The sequence below is a fragment of the Glycine max genome, chromosome 10 (assembly GCF_000004515.6).
Source record: "Glycine max cultivar Williams 82 chromosome 10, Glycine_max_v4.0, whole genome shotgun sequence".
Lineage (NCBI taxonomy): Eukaryota > Viridiplantae > Streptophyta > Magnoliopsida > Fabales > Fabaceae > Glycine > Glycine max.
In genome coordinates, this window is record NC_038246.2 from 3,704,478 (window position 1) to 3,722,910 (window position 18,433).

Here is an 18,433-nt window from a genome sequence, read left to right on the forward strand (position 1 = left end):
TAGCCTTATAAATTCCACACCGATATTCCATACTTTCAATATGAAACCTTTTATTGTTGAGACAACTGCAAATTCTGTAATTGAATCCTAATACATAACATTAGTCATTACAGTTTAGTGGTTAGTTATCCTTATCCTTGCAAATTGACCCTTCTGTTTTTTGTGGTTTAAACAACGACCCCTGTCCACCCCAATTCTCAGTAAGAAGATCGTTATTGATTATTGCCGGTATGTAACAGATGTCATGCTGGGACATTGAGTGCATCAAAATCCCATGCCTCTATCTGCGTCGCAATTGCTACCTAATTAATTATTTTGCACACCGCGAAAAAAAATTATATATATAAGCCCTTTGTTGTGATGATGAAAGAAAACTTTCCAAGGATAGAATAAATTCTCACCAAATTATATGCTAATCTTAGCACAATATTTTATGCATAACTTAATATGATCTAATATAATAATGTCACATTCTATAATGTCATAAAATATTCACTTACCAAAACAAAAAAAAAACAAGTGACATGATAACAAGAAAGAGAAAAACGCATTAACTCTCCACTTCATTCACAAGCACTTCTCGTTTCCAATTATTTATTTATTTAATAGCACTGTCTTAGACTCCCTAATAACACTTGAAGTATTTTTATAAGCTTCAATTTATAGTGACTATCGATTAATTCTTAATCAAAATTTAATCATATTTAAAACTTTCATTTCATCTTCAACAAAAGTGTATTTTACACAAATCGAACCCTTAGACATGGACCAATATCACAGTCATTTACATGGTTTTCCAAATCTTCTATTTAAGCCCCTCCAACCCCCCTCTCTCCCTTCAATCCAAACTCAAACCTCAAAAAAACCAACTCTTTCTCTCTCTCTCTCTCAACTTCCAAAACTGCTTCTTTCAAACAATCTTTCTCAGCAAACCCAAAAGGCCAATTAAACTCAGAAAAACAAGTGGGAAAATGGAGAACTTGTTTCGCCTAGTTGACTATGAGGACATGTTCTCAAAACGTTGCATTTGGGTGAACGGTCCAGTTATAGTAGGAGCAGGTCCTTCAGGGCTAGCCACAGCAGCATGCCTGAAACAACAAGGGGTACCCTTCATGGTTCTCGAAAGAGCAGAATGCATAGCTTCCCTATGGCAAAAACGCGCCTACGACAGATTAAAACTCCACCTTCCAAAACAGTTCTGCCAGCTCCCTAACCTTCCATTCCCCAAAGACTTCCCCGAATACCCCACCAAGAAACACTTCATAGACTACCTCGAATCCTATGCTCAAAAATTCGAGATCAACCCACGTTTCAACGAGTGTGTCCAGTGTGCTAGGTACGATGAGACCAGCGGGCTGTGGAGGGTGAAGACCGTTGCCACGTGTGGCGCCGCGAAGAGCGAGTTTGAGTACATTTGCCGGTGGCTCGTGGTGGCCACCGGCGAGAATGCGGAGTGTGTGATCCCTGAGATTGAAGGGCTTGGTGAATTCAAAGGTGATGTTATCCATGCCTGTGAGTACAAGTCTGGAGAAAGCTTCAAGGGGAAGAAAGTAGTTGTTGTTGGTTGTGGCAACTCTGGCATGGAGCTCTCGCTTGACTTGTGTAACCACAATGCTTCTCCTTCCATGGTTGTTCGTAGCTCGGTAAGTTTCTAACATGTTTCTTTCTTTTCTTTTCATATAAAGATCTGAATCCTCTGTAGTGAGCAGATGACTTACTTTGAAGTGTTTTTGGTGTTGTTTTTCTAATCAGAATTGAAGTTTCACCTTATTATGCGTGTCATCGAGTGAAACTTCAATTCTGATAGGAAAGTATAGTCAGAAACACTTAACTGCTTATAAGTTTTTTTCCTACATTTTTTTAATGTTTTTAATATTAGAGAGAGAGAGAGAGAGAGGAATTTTGAGGGTGGTGATTAAATGGTGTTGTTCTGTTTTTGGTTGGACAGGTTCATGTGTTGCCTAGAGAGGTGTTTGGGAAGTCAACGTTCGAATTGGCGGTTTTGATGCTGCAATGGGTGCCACTTTGGTTGGTTGACAAGATTCTATTGGTGTTGGCATGGTTGGTGCTGGGTAACATGGAGAGATTCGGGCTCAAAAGGCCTTCGGAGGGTCCATTGTTGCTGAAGAACACAAAGGGGAAGACCCCTGTTTTGGACATTGGTACCTTGGAGAAAATTAGATCCGGTGATATCAAAGTTGTGCCAGAGATTAAGAGGTTCACCAATGGCTGCGTTGAGTTTGTTAATGGTGAAAAGCAACATGTTGATGCAGTTGTGCTTGCAACCGGGTACCGTAGCAATGTCCCTTCTTGGCTTCAGGTGAGAAATTGTTTCTACTTTCTATTCTTACAAAGAAAGAAAAGTGTCCAATGTCTATTGTCTAGTCACTAGTGTCAATAGAAAATAGATTTTTTTGTCTTATGATCATTACTATTATATATTTATATTCATGGCTATAGAAGATTATCAGTCATGAAAACTTTTTGGGGCAGATTTGTTTTGTCCTTTTTTCCAACCCCAATATATTTTTTTAGAAGCTTCTTTGTTTTGGACCCTTTTTGAATAGTAACTGGTAGTATTTTATTTTATTTTATTTTTTGGTTAATGGGGCAGCAAAATAATGTGATTTTGGTTATGTTATATGCAGGAAGGTGAATTTTTCTCCAAAAATGGATTCCCAAAATCTCCATTCCCTAATGGTTGGAAAGGAAATGGTGGACTCTATGCTGTTGGGTTCACAAGGAGAGGGCTCTCTGGTGCCTCATCTGATGCTATGAAAATTGCTCAGGATATTGGCCAAGTTTGGAAACAAGAGACTAGGCAAAAGAAACAACGCACCAATGCTTGTCATAGACGTTGCATTTCTCAGTTCTAAATCACTCTAACTCTAAATCACATACAACAATATACAAGCAGTGCTGTTTCTTTTAGCTAGGAATTTGTTGGTGTATAAACAAAGTAACAATATCTTTTGTAAGAATACAGAAAACAAAATGAAAAATACACGAATAACGAATAGCAGAGAAATATAGGCCATAGCCCTCTCCCATGGCCCAAGTTTTTGACTTGTTTTTTGGGCCTTTTTCTTTAGGAAACCAAGGATGATGAGGCTTTTTATTGTTTAGGATTCGTTTTCCTATATTCATACGGCTTATACATGTAACCATATTTCGTTGATCAAGTTAAATGACACAATTTCAATTTCATTTCAATCTCTACCTTGTCTTCAATATATTTTCTCAAGATTTATAGGCAATTTTTGTCTGTTTACTCATTTCTTTTAGCAAAGAAGCTTATGTTGGTGATAAGAAGTGAAAGTTTTTTTTTTCTTTCACTCACAAACTTTGTCAACAAGGACGAATATAAGGGTTGTTGAGCTCAAATTTGGTCGTAGCCAACATTTATTGCTCAAATATGGAAACCCCAAAAAACTTGATGAAAAGAAAAGGAGAAAAAGGGCACTGAAAAAAGTTTCCATTTTTAGGCTTCATCTTAGATTTTTGAGTCCTTTCCTTCTTTGCTTCCATCGATTAGACTTTCTCCGATAAGATTGGGACTAGGATTAATCTAACTGAAGATTTTCACGATAGACTTTCTCAACTTGTTGGGAGTAGATCTAAAGCAGCTAGCCAACAAATTGATGCAAATTTCCTAATCCCGGGTTGAGTATCTTATGATGGATCTTCATGTGATGTAAAGTTATTTATCATGTTGATATAAACACATTGGAGAATAAGATGTTCTAACTTACGTTGTCTTTTCTCTAAATAGTAGAGAGATTATATATCCTATAATTAGTGGACAACAACTTCAATGGTGTGATGTTTGTGACAACTTGTAGGGCTCAACTCCATCGCCCCCATCACTTCTCTCTTTCTCTCTCTTCCTTAGAAATTAAAGCCAATTTCGAGATGGCTACATAACATTAACAATACTCTTATAAAACAGATACATTGATATATTGGGTTTGACCCACATATAGAACTATGAAGTTATTCAAACAATTGTTGCACTGCACATGCTCAAAGCTTAATTAGAAGAATCAAACCCTTAATATAAATTGCACCCAAATCATTTCTGTAAAGCATAATTCCTTACTAGAATCCAGTTCACATAATTTAGGACCTAATTATTAAGTCATATGAAAAGAGCGAGTTGTTTAATTTTTATTAAATAAATATTAATTAATCTTAAGGCTCGTTATCGAATTTAAAATTCAAGAGTACAACTTTCAATAGGAGCAGTTTGATGAGATTTATGTGGGTTTTTTTTTTCACTAATCAAACAAGTTTTTCACATTCCAGGTTCTGGAGCAAAATTTTGTAAAATCAAAGTAGCTTTTTCCAAGATCAAAACCCATCAACTTGAAGGATTTTGAACTGGACTTAAAAACCAGCTATAAATTTGAGCTTACTGGGATATTAAGGATGGGATGTTAAGGATTGCTTTAATTTGTACAAGACCTTATGTCCTATAAATATTTTTGTCTTGAAACTTCCTCGAACCTGGTCATACTCATTGCTATATTTTCATCGAAACCTTCCACAATCATGCATTTCACAAAAGGGTCTAATAATTCTCCCCAATCATGCATTTCATCAAAAACTTCCTTACCTTCAAGGCGCTATTGAAGGATCCTATCTTATTAGAGCAACTTTATAAGCACTGTATCGTTAAAACATTGATTTTTCTCTCTTACTATCCACCTAGACCAAACAAATAAAAAAGTAGATTAAGACCCTGGTCTCTCTCGAACAATGCACCTGTATCAAGGAAACAAAGACACTTGATTGGGACTCATCTTATGTCTTTTCCTATCTTTGCTACATGGCCTTGTTCCAATTTAAGCAGCATTACTTCTATAAAGGATTGTACTTATACCTAGCATTAATTTTTTATAAAAGTTAAACATACATCTCAATTTTAATTTTGGAGTGTATGAATAAAAGAAGAGAGAGATTGAGAGAAAAAAATAAAGAAAAAGAAAAATAAAAGATGTGACAAATGATATGATAGAAAATAAAGAAAGTGATAAAAAGAAAAATGACATGGGAGAGAAATTGAGTATACCAATTTAATAACTCCACTTTCTTATTAAACCAAAGTTAGCAACTATTGAGGAAGGGGCATTAGAATTACCTTTAGGATTCTACTGGACCTAAGCCTTTAGAAACTTATTTATTTTTGGAAAAATATGAGCCTTTAGAAACTAAGCTGGTGTTGCATCAATCAATCAAAGAAAAGGTATTTATGTCCGGTTTTTAAGATCTTAAAATACCAAAAGTGGAACAGATAAGAACCATTATACTAATCAAATGAATAATTATGCTTTTAAGTGATTAACACTCACATATCCACGCTGTTAACAAGGACAGAGTTCCAAAATTTTGTCTAAAAAGGCCAAAGAGAAATAATACCATTAATTGGGAGCCAAGGGTCCTTCATGCACAAGGACTCCCTGCGCTGCCCATGCTTGTTAAGAATTCACTTGACAGTTCAATTACAAGAAGTGACAAAACACTCCCAAGACTTATTTTTTATTCTATAAACATCAAATGAAACCTATCTCTCTCACTTAGTTCAAAATCATCTAGAAAATGTTGTCAACCTACCTAGAGAATCCAACTAAGAAATTACGATTTTGCCAAATATTAAAATGTTGATAAATTAATTGAAACTTGAGTAAGTTTCCTTGGACAATTTTGGTCATGAACTCATTAGAGAATATGTTAGAAACCAACATTGACATCACAACATAACAAATTACATTGGCATGGACCACGGGCACATACATGCTAATGTCCACTATGGATTTGAGCAGGTGGACCTAAGAAAATCCACCAAAAACATACCCTTATGGGTAAGGGGCTGCGGAGTGAGGACTATATGTATTAGAAAAATCAATTTCTTACACAACTTTGATGATCTATGTAGTATACTTCATGAAAGAACATTGCAGCACAATATCATCTACAATTTTTAAGTAATTGTTCGTCTACATTCATGTCATGTACTCTTTAGTACTGTTGAAGTACTACTTATACTTATTTGGTTTTGCTGGAAGACGTTCTTTGTAGCACACTTTTAATTACTAATATAAAGAAACTATTTGATCCATTCTTCTCATGATTACTACTCGAATAATATATTGAAGTGTTTTCTATGAAGTTATTGCCAAAAATATGAATGATTATGCTCACCTACCTATTGCTCCATTACACTAGTATATATGCCCTTGTTATCGGTAGCATTGTGCATTGCAACTTTTTCTACAACTAAATGGCAGCAAACTTATAACAACATCCACAATATGCATATTGTTAATTAGAAAGGTTTTCAAATATATGATATACTGAGAATATGTACATCGAGAATGCTCTTTTATTTTTTGGTACCAAATCAAGAATGTTTCCATGAGTTGATTTTCACCACTCAAACCATACTTTCGATTGCCTTCGTATGATCTCTTCCACAATTACAACCGAAAGATAAATTGAGACGACGACATGTTTTTTGTCAGATGGAAGTGGTCAGTAGCTAGAGTATGAGTGTGACTTGTTCTACTTACCTCATGTGACAGATCAAACCAAACATCCTTAAATATCAGAGACACTGTAAGCAACAAAGACATGGTCTCATGGCATGTTGGGTAGACAATAGCCATACTCTTGATCCCAAGGCTGCCACCTCCAGTCAAGCAGGCCTAGTTGTCATTCCACCCTCTTGTTCACTAGAGGACAATGATACCACATTGCCATCACTATGAAGTGTTATCTCCAATGAAGTTGCGCAAGAGTGGACCATACACAAGCAGAGAATTCATGATTGAATGCAAAATTGAAATCTGATTCCAAAACCAACCAGCTATGAGATGTGCCTTGGTTGACAAGGACACAAGACTGACATTTAAACCCATTTCAAATTGTTGAAAATTGAAATAATCAAGCCGTTGTAGAGAAAAAGCTACAACATAACAACTTTGAATGTGACTATGGATGTTATAGTTTGGGAAAATATATAAGAGGGAGAAAAATGATGATTAATCCAACGGATGTAGCCATGGCAAACCATGATTTGAATCCCTGCTGCAGGGGGACTTACATTTACGATTCGATCATACCTCGAACATAATTGCCTTAGGAAACCAAAAATATATATAAAAATCCAATGGATGTAGCAATTACTTAGTGAGCTAGCTACTTGCATTTTTGGTTGACCAACAATAATCTCAGTTTGTTGTCCATTATGAGGACCAGCACCTTGATCACTTTTAATTTGTTCCATGGACAATCAACCTCATCACTTAACCTTTTTCTCGGGACAGCATTAATGGTATCACAAGGAAATTCTCAAAAGAACAAACAAAGAATTGATAGCACCAAAACAGTGGCATGTGAAACACCAACTCGTTTGAAATGACTATACAGGTCTAGACCATAGTTGTGGCCTGTTAGGATTGTTCATATTTGAGTGGGTGAAAGGTGAATGCATGACAATTTGGACGAAAGAAGTCTAGATTGGACATATAAAAATAATAGGAGTTACTTGTGATGTATGCATATGAATGACCTCTTATCCACAAGTTTAATCTTTTGGGGTCATGTTGGTTCTTGCCCAAGTATATCATGTCCAAGTTCATTTGGACAATGTACCTCAAAAGTTCATTTGGACTTTACACTTTTCTTTTCTTTTTTTGCGTACCAAACAAAAGCTAGTGGCAAGAGTGGATCTCATAAGAGCGATCCTTGGATGGTAACAAGACAAGGATATACTATAAAACAAAGAGGAGAGAGAATTGGTGTCTCTTTGTTGGATCAAAATAGCTTGTGGAAGATGCAAGCTACAATGGACCCTTAGATTTAGCATGTGTCGGCTTTTATGCTACATGCATGATGTACTATGGATGAGGAAGTCCAAAAGATACATTGATTTATATGCAATTGCTTCCTGCACCCATTAGAATTTTAAAACAAGATGAATGGACAAAAATGCCCTTGATGTATATGCATGTTACATTTCGGAAATGCAATTCCAGAACTATGCTAACATAATTCCAAAAATTCATTTTCAGAATGTATAAAAAAAATTCACTTCCAGAAAAGCATTTCTGGAATTATGCATGTTGCATACTGGAAATGCAATTCCGGAATTATGCTAAACGTATATATTTTCATGAAAATAAATACTGAAGTATGCTCAAGATATTTTTTTTTTCTTCTTAAATTTACATTTAATATCATCAAAGATAAAACTTTTGTACCCTTACTGAACAATATTGTGAGACACTATAACTGTGCATCAAAAGAAAATACTGATGGTGTGTGAAAGGCAATGTTGATGGGTCAGTGTTGTTGTGGGTTAGAAAGCAATTTGTGTTGGGCTTTTTAGAGGTTTGCATAGACATGGGCTTTGGGTTTCTTCTGAAATTTGGGGGTTGTGCTGGCTTGTTAGGGGATTTTCTTCTTGCACCCAGTAAATCTCATATACACCATTCATTTATTCTTTAATTCCAACATTATCTAGGTCTTATGGATTTTCAATCTGTATAAGCTATACGTTAAGGATATTTTTGGTTTTTTCCTCTCACTACTGGGTGTATGAAGAAATTTGTGAGGTGCAAGAAGAAAAATTCGTTTGTTAAGTATCTTGAAAAGTTGCTATTTGCATCTGGATTTCGGCTTTTTCCATCCCATGGTTTGTTTGATAAATACCCCAGATGGAAGCCCGTTTCAGTTAGCCAAAACACAACGAATTATTGTGTTGAAGGGGTTGCAAAATCAATACACAAAGAAAATATGTTTTTATTGTGTATTTTATCCAAACGAAAATATGTTTTTATTGTGTAATGATATTGTGTCTCTTAACACAATAATATTATGTTTTTGTTGGATAAAATACACAATAAAATTATAATTTCATAATATATTTGGACATAACAAAATCATAAATTTGTTAAATCAAAATGCTAAAAAAATTACTTTACTGTGATGACTTTGGTGACAATTGGTGGCCTAAGAAAGCTAGAGTGATAGGGTGTGAGGAGAAGAAGAAATGAAAGGAAATTGGGAGTATGGGGAGTTGGAAATCTTAAGGTTAAATTAATTTTTTATTTTCTAATTTATTATTTTAGTTTGATTTGATCATCTTTTTACGTGTTTAATTTAATACTCTGTTTTTTAAAATATACCTTTAAAATTACAAGTTATATAAAGTGGTAAACGTGAAATAAACTAGTACTATCTAAATCCACGGCCATATTCGTGGTTAGTATACGCCACTACAATAATATTTAGGAAAGTCAATGAAACATCAACACTTTGCTTGGAGAAAAGAAAGGGTACTTAAGTTAATACAATAGCAAAAAACCCCTCCATACTAGCGTAGAGTTGCAGAAAAGTTAAATAATACCCTAAATTTCCAATGCATATACACTCTTATTATGCTTTGGATTTACCCTATGTTTACATTTGGATGGATGATGCCTCTGTTTATGGAAATGTTTCACATAGACACAAACTGCATCCAATGCAATTCATACTTCCTTCCTACACTACCCAACCAACTAGGTGAACAAATGTTTCTCCCATAATAGAAACTTTTACATAGTGACACGGTATTGATATTTTAACATGCATATTATATAGAAATAGAATAAATGTTTATTTTCTATAATTAAAAATTATAATAAAAATTAAATGATAATATAAGATTATTTTTTAATTGAAATAGATAAATAATTAAAAACTTTAAGTATATTTGAAATGGTTATAAAATATTTCTTTAATTACAAAAATAGTATGTGAAATATATTTAAGAAAAAATATAAAATACGTCTAATTAAAAAAATGAGAATATAGGAGCAGATAAATTATAAAAGTAGATATGAATTTAGTTATTATAAGTTTGTGTTTTTCAACTTTAATGTTATATGTTTATTTTTAGTTTTTTTGTAAGTTTATGTTTTTTTAAGGGTAAATAGTAAATATTCATTTGATCGAAGATAATGTGGGTATTTATATTTTGTATTCTCACTATTGTATCACATACCTCTCATTGCATTTTATAAAGCTTATTCTGAGATATAAATTTACTTTCTAAATACAATAACCAAGACAGAGTCAAGATTTTATAATATCTTACGCATCATGTTCATTCAACTAAGCTACATCTCTTGAAAATTTTAGTTACTAAATACACAAAAAAATGCAATAAATTGATTGTACCATTAAGTTTGTGAGACCAATCCATAATCATGTCTCACTTTTAGGGACTAAAATAGATTTTATCTTTTTTTTAAAAAAAAAATTGACTACTTTACTATTTTTTTTTAGTTTATGTAAGTTTCTTTTTTATAATTTTGGTCCTAAAGACGAACTCGTGTAAACTAAAATCATATTTATAATTTATAAATACTTAAATTAGGGAGAAAAGAAAATAGTATAAAAAAAAAAGAAAGAAAGAAGGAGAGTGTGAAAAAAGAAAAAAGAAATGATAAGTGTGGCAAAAAGTAAGAACGGGGATAGCGTGGCATAGGCATATACACCAAAGAAGTGGAACTGAGCAGAATCAAGAAGAGAAGAATGGCATTGGCATTGGGTAACATTGTTGCTCTTCCTCTCTCAAACTTGAAACCTTCTCTAAAGTTATCTTCTTCTTCATCCTCTTGTTGTATCACCAAACTCTTCCCCATTTCCCGCATCAATGTCTCTCCCACCTCGGTATTAGTTCGAGCCTCTTCCTCATCCTCTTTCGGGTCTCGCCTCGAAGACACCATCAAGAAGACCGTAGCTGAGAACCCAGTCGTCGTTTATTCCAAAACCTGGTGCACCTATTCTTCCGAGGTCAAAATCCTCTTCAAAAAACTCGGCGTCGACCCTCTCGTCTTCGAATTAGACGAAATGGGTGGGTATTCCAATTCAACTCTCTTTCTTCAATTATTAATCAGTACTCTCAAACCCTAACTTATATTATTTACTATGTCTATTCCTGATTTTCTCTTCTTCACATTGGGCAATTCAAATAAAAAAGCTCAGATGTTGGTTGCCAAATCTCTCTTGATGTTTAGTTGTTGCTTTATGGTACTATATTAAGGGGGAAATCATTCTACACTTATCATTTGTTTATTTGGTTTGTATCTTAAATGTTAGGTCCTCAAGGGCCACAGTTGCAGAAGGTATTGGAAAGGATCACAGGGCAACACACTGTGCCAAATGTATTTATTGGTAAGTTCTAAGTAGTTGTACCATCTTGGATGCATTATTAATACTTAATCATACTATGCCATCACCATCTACAATATTGGTTCCTTGTTACTGTTTGGTGGATTGGATGCTAAGAGAAGCTGCCTGACTGGTGGATATTTATTTTTTCTGTTGATAAGCCACTTATTTGACTTGCCCTTCCCTCTGGATCATTTCCCCTTAGTACATCCTGAAACCTCGATTTTTGTTCAAGAATGAAATCTTACTATAATTGTTCATTTCATCCTACAGTTTCTCTATGATCCAAGTTTTTACTAAACAGGAATTCTCAGTTTTTGTGGGGACCCTGAGGAAAACCTCCAAGAAGGAGACATTTCCAACCCAATTATCCTCCGCAAATTTGAAATGACTGTTGTCACCCAAACTAATAGAAATAAGAAAATCTAAAAGGATTCTAACCTAGAAAGATAAACTCCCCAAGATTAGCATTAGACCATTAGTTACTTGAAGTTGAATCTCAACTTCCAGAGATTACCATTAGATAAACTCAGATTAAGCTGGGGTCACATCCATTTTCATCTAAACCATACATATCTAAAGTTTAGACAACTTAGTGCCAGAAGGAGTAGTCTATCCAGACACCCAAATTTCTCTAGCCCAATCCCCCCTAATTGTAGGTTTGTTACAAATCTTCTACAGAAGGTTATTGTGTGCACACATTACACAATTTGAGAGACAGTCAGATATCCAGTTTTTCCATCTAACTCCGAGGCCCTTTCTGTGAAGAACGCTACATTTGAAACTCCGATGCATTCAACCATAAGCTTTGTAACCCAACTTGAAAACTATGCCACATTGACCATTCACAATACCTGAAAGCAAGAAGGTCCCGATATACTATTTCATTTATTTTCATGCCTGAACAATGTATTGCATCCTTAGACTGTCTACTATAAAGCACTACATTCTATTACCTTGCTTTTAAGTTAATCGTTTGAATGACAGTTTATAGCCAATCCTAAAATTGTTCTTCGTTGCAGGTGGCAAACACATTGGCGGCTGTACAGGTATATTATTCTTCTTTTATTGTCATTTATATTATTGATTGTCCGAGTAAGGATGTCTCCACAGTTCAAAGATTTTTTTTTTTTCCTCTGTGATATTTAATTTTGCATTCTTATCAATTACCATTTTACATTTATTTCACAATATCTATGACTGCAGATGTAAATTGTCTGCATATATGAGCTTAGAAAGTTTCAAGAAGTTTGACCCTACAGTTTAATAAAAATCTAAAAGTGCAATTTCTTTGTTTTCTCCTTTTGGCTAACATTTGTTTTTTTACTCCTGCAGATACACTGAAGCTGTACCGGAAAGGAGAACTAGAACCTTTGCTATCAGAAGCGAATGCTAAAAAAACTGAGAGCTAAGCTGTTGACTGGCATTCTAAAGGGAACCTGATCCCCTTACCAATTTGTTACTTTGTAGGTCAATGCAGTTCTCTCAATGTTATTGTTATTCACAAATGCTGGTTGAAAGAAACCAGAGCGCACTGATAACTTCAAACATTGGCGTTTAGTCAGGAACTTATGGTTACAAATATGCAGTTGAATGGTTTACAGAACTAAAGTTGCAACTTAGGATTGTACCTGGAATAATTGTATTTTATGTATTTCTATTTTTCTTCTTAGTTGGGTAATGATTCTACTTGGCCATTTGCTTTAGATGCATTGGCACCATTGTCATGCTCAAGCCAAAGTACAATTAATTCATAATACAATAAGGCACAATCTAAATCATTCTTCGAAGTTCATATGTTGTATTTCCAATCAATCAAGAATTCACTTGCTTGTAATTGCTAGTTTGAGACTGAGCCCGCAAAAAATTATTATTGGGTGGAATCAGAATTTTCCAATTTTATCAGAATTGTGAACCATAGATCTCTTAATTTTCTTGAAAGAGACACTGAAGCAACTATTGGCTTATTGACTCCATCTATCTCTAGCTTGTAAATTTAACTTGAAAAATAAGGTGATATGTGAAGTTGCATCATTGATACAAGAACATTATGTAATCCAATTATCCTAGCTCGAGGAAGTTTACTAAAAGCCTAAAAAATGCTACTACTATATCATACAGATATCAGTTCTGGCCATTATCCATTCTATTTTGGATGGACCAATAGTCTCCCTGTTTTGCTTGTAATAATCAAACTCTTGATGACTTGGAAAGTTTGTTTTGACAGTGGGGTGCTCCTTGAGTTTCTGAATCCAAGTAAACAAGCGAGGGAAATCATCCACAACTAACACATTAACACCAACATCTTCATTGACTCCAAAAAACAAGGCTATCCATCCCAAGTTTATGTCCAAGTTTAGAAGAGCTAGTGTTTTTTTTCTAGTTCTGAAGGTTGAACTCTCATACATACCCCCTCCCCCACAAAGCAAAAAGTTCAGCCCTGTTTCTTCATTTTATTTTTCTGGTTTTGTTTCCTATAGTGGACATTCCATTAAACTTTTATGATTTGTTTTTAATTTTATTATTTATTTATTTTATTATTATTTTTTCTTTGATCTTCTTGTTGACATGTTTAGCTATGCTTTAGTGGCTCTAGGTCAAATGAGGACTATTTATATTTTGGACAAATTACACTCACAAGCCTCAAGGTTTAATAAAATTGCACATGATATCCTCTCTCTCTTTTTTACATTACTTTGACCTTCCAAGATCTATAAAACTCTGTAAAAAAATCAAGGGAAGTCCGTGTTATTGGAAAGGATTATGTTGTTATATAAATTAAAGGAGGTTTGTGTAGTTGTGTAGGATTAAAAAGGGAAGGAAAGTGAAATTTTGTTAAACTTCAAGGAGGTGCAAGTGTTTGGTTTTGGATTGGATGAGTCCACGTCTAGAATGCTATACATGTACCTCATTCATTGTTAATTGCTATGACAATACTCAAGAAAAATGCACATTTTTACTTCAATTTAAACATCCTAATGTTTATACTTAGACATTTTTATTTCCTTTTTTCGTCACATAACTCATCACAGCTCTTGTTTTCTCTTTTCATAACCCAAGCGTGATTAACCTCTAAAATTAATTTTTTTCTTCATTTTTTCTATTTTCAAAATAACAATAACTTCTAATTACAGAAAATAAATGGGCTACAGGTTTGGGCCGGAAATCACAGTGTAACATCTCATTTTTCATAAATTAATTTAAAAAGAATTATATTTATAAATAAATAGAGTTTTAAAAAAATGATAAGGTTTTTATAATTAAATAAATAAGGATAAATAATTTTATTAATTAAAATAATGATTTTAAAAATAAAGAGAGTATTTTATTTATTCATTTGATAGGGAATAAAATATAGTTTATTTTTATAAAATAATAAAAATAAATAAATAGAGTAAATAATAAGTTGTAAATACCCTAGGTATAAGTAGAGACGTGTTAAGTCAGTTTTCACACCGACGATGCCTCCTCTTTCCTTCATTTTCGTTTTTCTTCCTTTTCTTTCCAAAACCCTCTCTTTTTCTCACAGACCACCAAACCTGTCTCAGAAAAACGACGATTTAAGACTCATTCACTGTTGGATCATCGTGAAATTTAAGCATCAGGTTTGCAACCCAATTCCTAGCATTCTCACCGTTGGGAATTTCAAAATCATGCCGGAGCTGAGATAAATACACTTCGCATCGTAGCCTTTTCTTTTCCCTTAGAAACCCAAAACTGTCTCAGTAAAATTATGATCCCGAATTCTTTAACCGTTGGATTGCCGTAAAATTTTAATATGTGATTCATGATTCAATTTTGCACACCTTCACCGTTGGAATTTGCAAAATAATATCCATGGAGAGAGGAAACAGAATCTCACAAAGAGAATATAAAATGGAGGCTTCAAACCCTTCTCTTTCTCTCTAACGTTTGGGAACTCTATCAGAGCAATCAGAGAAAAAAATTGAGGAATCTCAGGAACTTGCTAGAGATCCCGCTATCATTGTTGGAAGACACGTGAGTCTGTTTAGAAGTAAGGGATGCGTTTATCGCATTTGGGATTATAATGAACATGTGTAGGGATCTTTGAGAATTAAATTGGGGTTTATTTTGAGATGTTTATTGAATTACAATTTTTCCTTTATGATTATAAATACAATATTGTTATTTTTTACGTACCAATTGAGGTTCTGATGAGAATTGATTGATAAACTTGAGTGCTCTTGATGTTTTTGTGTTTTGACCCATGATTTTGATATAATTGTGAAAAACTATTTGAAGGATTTTACTCCCCATGTTGTGATAAATCTTTTGTATAAATTGCTATGTTAAGATTATGAAATGATGATTCAAATTGTGAGTATGTGATAAATTGAACATGTGATGAATGATGAAATACATGTGTATTGAGATGAGATGTGTGTATTGAGTTGTAAGCTATGAACTGTGCAATCACACAATTGTAAGACCCTTTAAGGGCGACGAGTATTGTGATGAGATTCACTGTTGGAACCCGACGAGTTAAAATGATTTTAAAAACAATTGAGTAATCGTGTGTATTGCATAGTTCATAGGTAAAGTGTATATGATTCATGAGGTGTGATAACGTGTTAAATTGAGATTATACCATTGTGATTGAGATCGAGTGTATGTGATAAATTGAGTATGTATGTGATTGAGATATATATGTGCATTGAGTTGTGAACTATGAATTATACAATCGCACGACTATAAGACCCTTTAAGGGTGACGAGTTAATGCTAAGTCCCTTTAAGGGCAACGAGTTAATACTAAGTCCTTTTACGGGCGACGAGATAAACTATTTTGAGAACAATCGAAAAGTGGTGTGTTTTGTACAGTTCATAGATAGAGTCTGTATGTTAAAATGTTTTCTGGGTTGGACCTGAATCAGGAGGGAGAGACCCTGACGGACTCTTAGGAGTGTAGGTCTTGGGGGTCATCAGGTTTGAGTGCTCCTTTAAGCCTATGTTGATTCCATATAGTTGGAGCATTTTTGCAAAACACTGTGATCCTGACTGGTCTCCTTATGATTTTACCTAGTGAGAGTGACCTGATTTACTAGTGTGTGGTTTGTCTTGTCATGTACTCCTAGGCGCCCGACATGGTTTTTCACTCACATGGTACCACATTGCATATATGATTGAGTCTTAGCATAACTGTTGCATAACGCTTGTGTATTGATCGATATTGATTGATTGACTTAGTGATATTGTGTTTTAATCCTTGAGTACGTGAATGTTGTGAAAATGAATGAGATGTGTTGTGTTGTGATGTGATGTTGGGCGGCAAAATGGTGAAATGACGTGAGTTATGTTTGAGTAAGTTTTATTTTGTTTATAAGATATTTATACCTACATGTTATCTTGTTCTCTCCATTAATTAGGAATGTAATAAGTCACTCCCTATGGGTTATTTGTGTTTGGATCCTGTGATGATCTTGAACTCTGTGTTCGAGGGAGCAAATGACTAGGTGAATTGCTTTAATGAACCTTGTGCTAAGGACGTTGAGACACAATGTTTTGATAGGATGTGACATTGGAACATAAGGGCATTTTATATTTTATTGAAGTTAAGATTCAATTTACATTTTTATTTGATTCAATGTGGATACCAAATATCAGTTTTTAAAATCAATGTTAATTTCAATTTAAGCAAATTTTTTTTTAACATTTATGTTTATATTTGATGGAAGAATTCCGTAGTTTTTTTTACAGTAGGAATTCCGTAGTTACTATAGATAGTCATAAATCAATGTTAATTATTGATTATTGATTATATTTGATGGGTTATTTTATATTTGTTGAAGAATTTTAAATACAATTTGCATATATATTTGATTCAATTCCATGGTTACCAAATAACCATTTTTAAAATTAACACGCTAATTTCAATTTAATCAAAAGACATCTGATTTCGTATTTGCATTTATATTTGATTGAAGAATTGCAGTCTTACCAAAGCATTTATATATCTTGATTTGAATCGAATAAGATATTCTAACGATCTCTTAAAATAGAGGTGGTTCTGAATATCAATGGAAATTATGTTATCCCATTAGTTTATATATATATAGCCTCTTCTGTTCCAGTTCTTACATGAATAGCATTCACAAAAATGTCTTGTTGAGTTCTCTCACAGGATTTACTCCTGGAAATTCTGTGTGGGTTCCAGTGAAGGCTCTCATGCGATTCAGGTGCGTTTCCAAGTGGTGGAACTCTCTAGTCTTTAATCCTATGTTCGTTAAACTACATCTTCAAAGGTCTACGATTTGCCAGAAGAGTCCTCCAATATTCCAGTGGCGTTTGGGTTTGGTTACTATGATTGGAGTGACACTTACAAGGTGGTGGCAGTGTTTTCTAATGCCGAATCACAGAAAATAGAGGTGAAAGTTCACTGCTTGGGTGACCCTTGTTAGAGACATACAAGTATTTGTCGATGCCTTCTCTTAAGGTTTTGAAGGGTTGTTTGTGTCTTTTTCATCATCACATGAAAACCCATTTCGTTTTTTGGCTAATGAGAGAGTTTGGAGTTGACAATTCTTGGACTCAATTGCTGAAACCATCTTCAAGATCTTGGCTATCCGTGCTATCCAACCTATCCAGTGATTCTGTGCATGTCTGAAAACAAATTGTTGGCAGGCTGCACAACCCGCAGAGATGATAGTAAATTTATTTTGTACAATAAGAGAGACAATAAAATAGATGGTCATAACATCAACGGCAAAATTGTCTTTTGGTCGAATGATTATGTTCAAAGCTTGGTTGCGCCATATCAAAATTAAGTTATCCTTCATTTGCTTATTTGAATTTATGTTAAGTGGTTTCAGAACTTTGAATTATGTTATGTAAGTGATTTCAAAATGTTTAATTGACCTTGATTTATGTTATGTAAGTGATTTCAAAATGTTTAATTGACCTTGATTTATGTTAATTGGTTATCATATTTTTTATGTCACTGATACGTTTAACTGATGTTGTTTGTGGATTGTGTTCCTCTTGGCCACTGTCTTTTGGGATTCTAGTCCTTCCCTGCTTCCACAACATGCTTAAAGTTCAATTTTACATTAAGAGGGGACAAAATGGGTCAGAACAACCTAATTAAATCGGTTAAAGTCGAATCATCCTCATGACCATAAATTGATGCTCTAACACACCTAATTACTGATTAAATAAGAAGCGGGGTAAAGATATGAGCAACTGGACACAGAATG

The 18,433-nt window shown here is 34.1% G+C and overlaps 2 protein-coding genes across 2 annotated transcripts; both read left to right on the forward strand.

The window, feature by feature from the left end:
- The first annotated feature begins 218 nt into the window (after positions 1–218).
- LOC100807325 (probable indole-3-pyruvate monooxygenase YUCCA5) lies at positions 219–3,182 on the forward strand. The gene is made up of 3 exons (XM_003537092.4): positions 219–1,643; positions 1,949–2,320; positions 2,649–3,182. Exons 1-3 carry the CDS (start codon positions 789–791, stop codon positions 2,874–2,876), a joined length of 1,455 nt encoding a protein of 484 aa, XP_003537140.2. The 5' UTR covers positions 219–788; the 3' UTR covers positions 2,877–3,182.
- Positions 3,183–10,523: 7,341 nt separating this feature from the next.
- LOC100305906 (uncharacterized) lies at positions 10,524–13,010 on the forward strand. The gene is made up of 4 exons (NM_001251609.2): positions 10,524–10,903; positions 11,149–11,223; positions 12,243–12,269; positions 12,556–13,010. The coding sequence occupies exons 1-4, from the start codon at positions 10,582–10,584 to the stop codon at positions 12,630–12,632; spliced, it is 501 nt and encodes a 166-aa protein (NP_001238538.1). The 5' UTR covers positions 10,524–10,581; the 3' UTR covers positions 12,633–13,010.
- Positions 13,011–18,433: the final 5,423 nt, after the last annotated feature.

Bases quoted from the DNA above. Each gene is read 5' to 3' on its own strand.
- LOC100807325 (XM_003537092.4), top strand. From the start codon at position 789: ATGGTTTTCCAAATCTTCTATTTAAGCCCCTCCAACCCCCCTCTCTCC. The intron at 1,644-1,948 runs GTAAGTTTCTAA...TTGGTTGGACAG, and splicing joins CCATGGTTGTTCGTAGCTCG to GTTCATGTGTTGCCTAGAGA. The intron at 2,321-2,648 runs GTGAGAAATTGT...TGTTATATGCAG, and splicing joins ATGTCCCTTCTTGGCTTCAG to GAAGGTGAATTTTTCTCCAA.
- LOC100305906 (NM_001251609.2), top strand. From the start codon at position 10,582: ATGGCATTGGCATTGGGTAACATTGTTGCTCTTCCTCTCTCAAACTTG. The intron at 11,224-12,242 runs GTAAGTTCTAAG...TCTTCGTTGCAG, and splicing joins TGTGCCAAATGTATTTATTG to GTGGCAAACACATTGGCGGC. The intron at 12,270-12,555 runs GTATATTATTCT...TTACTCCTGCAG, and splicing joins ACACATTGGCGGCTGTACAG to ATACACTGAAGCTGTACCGG.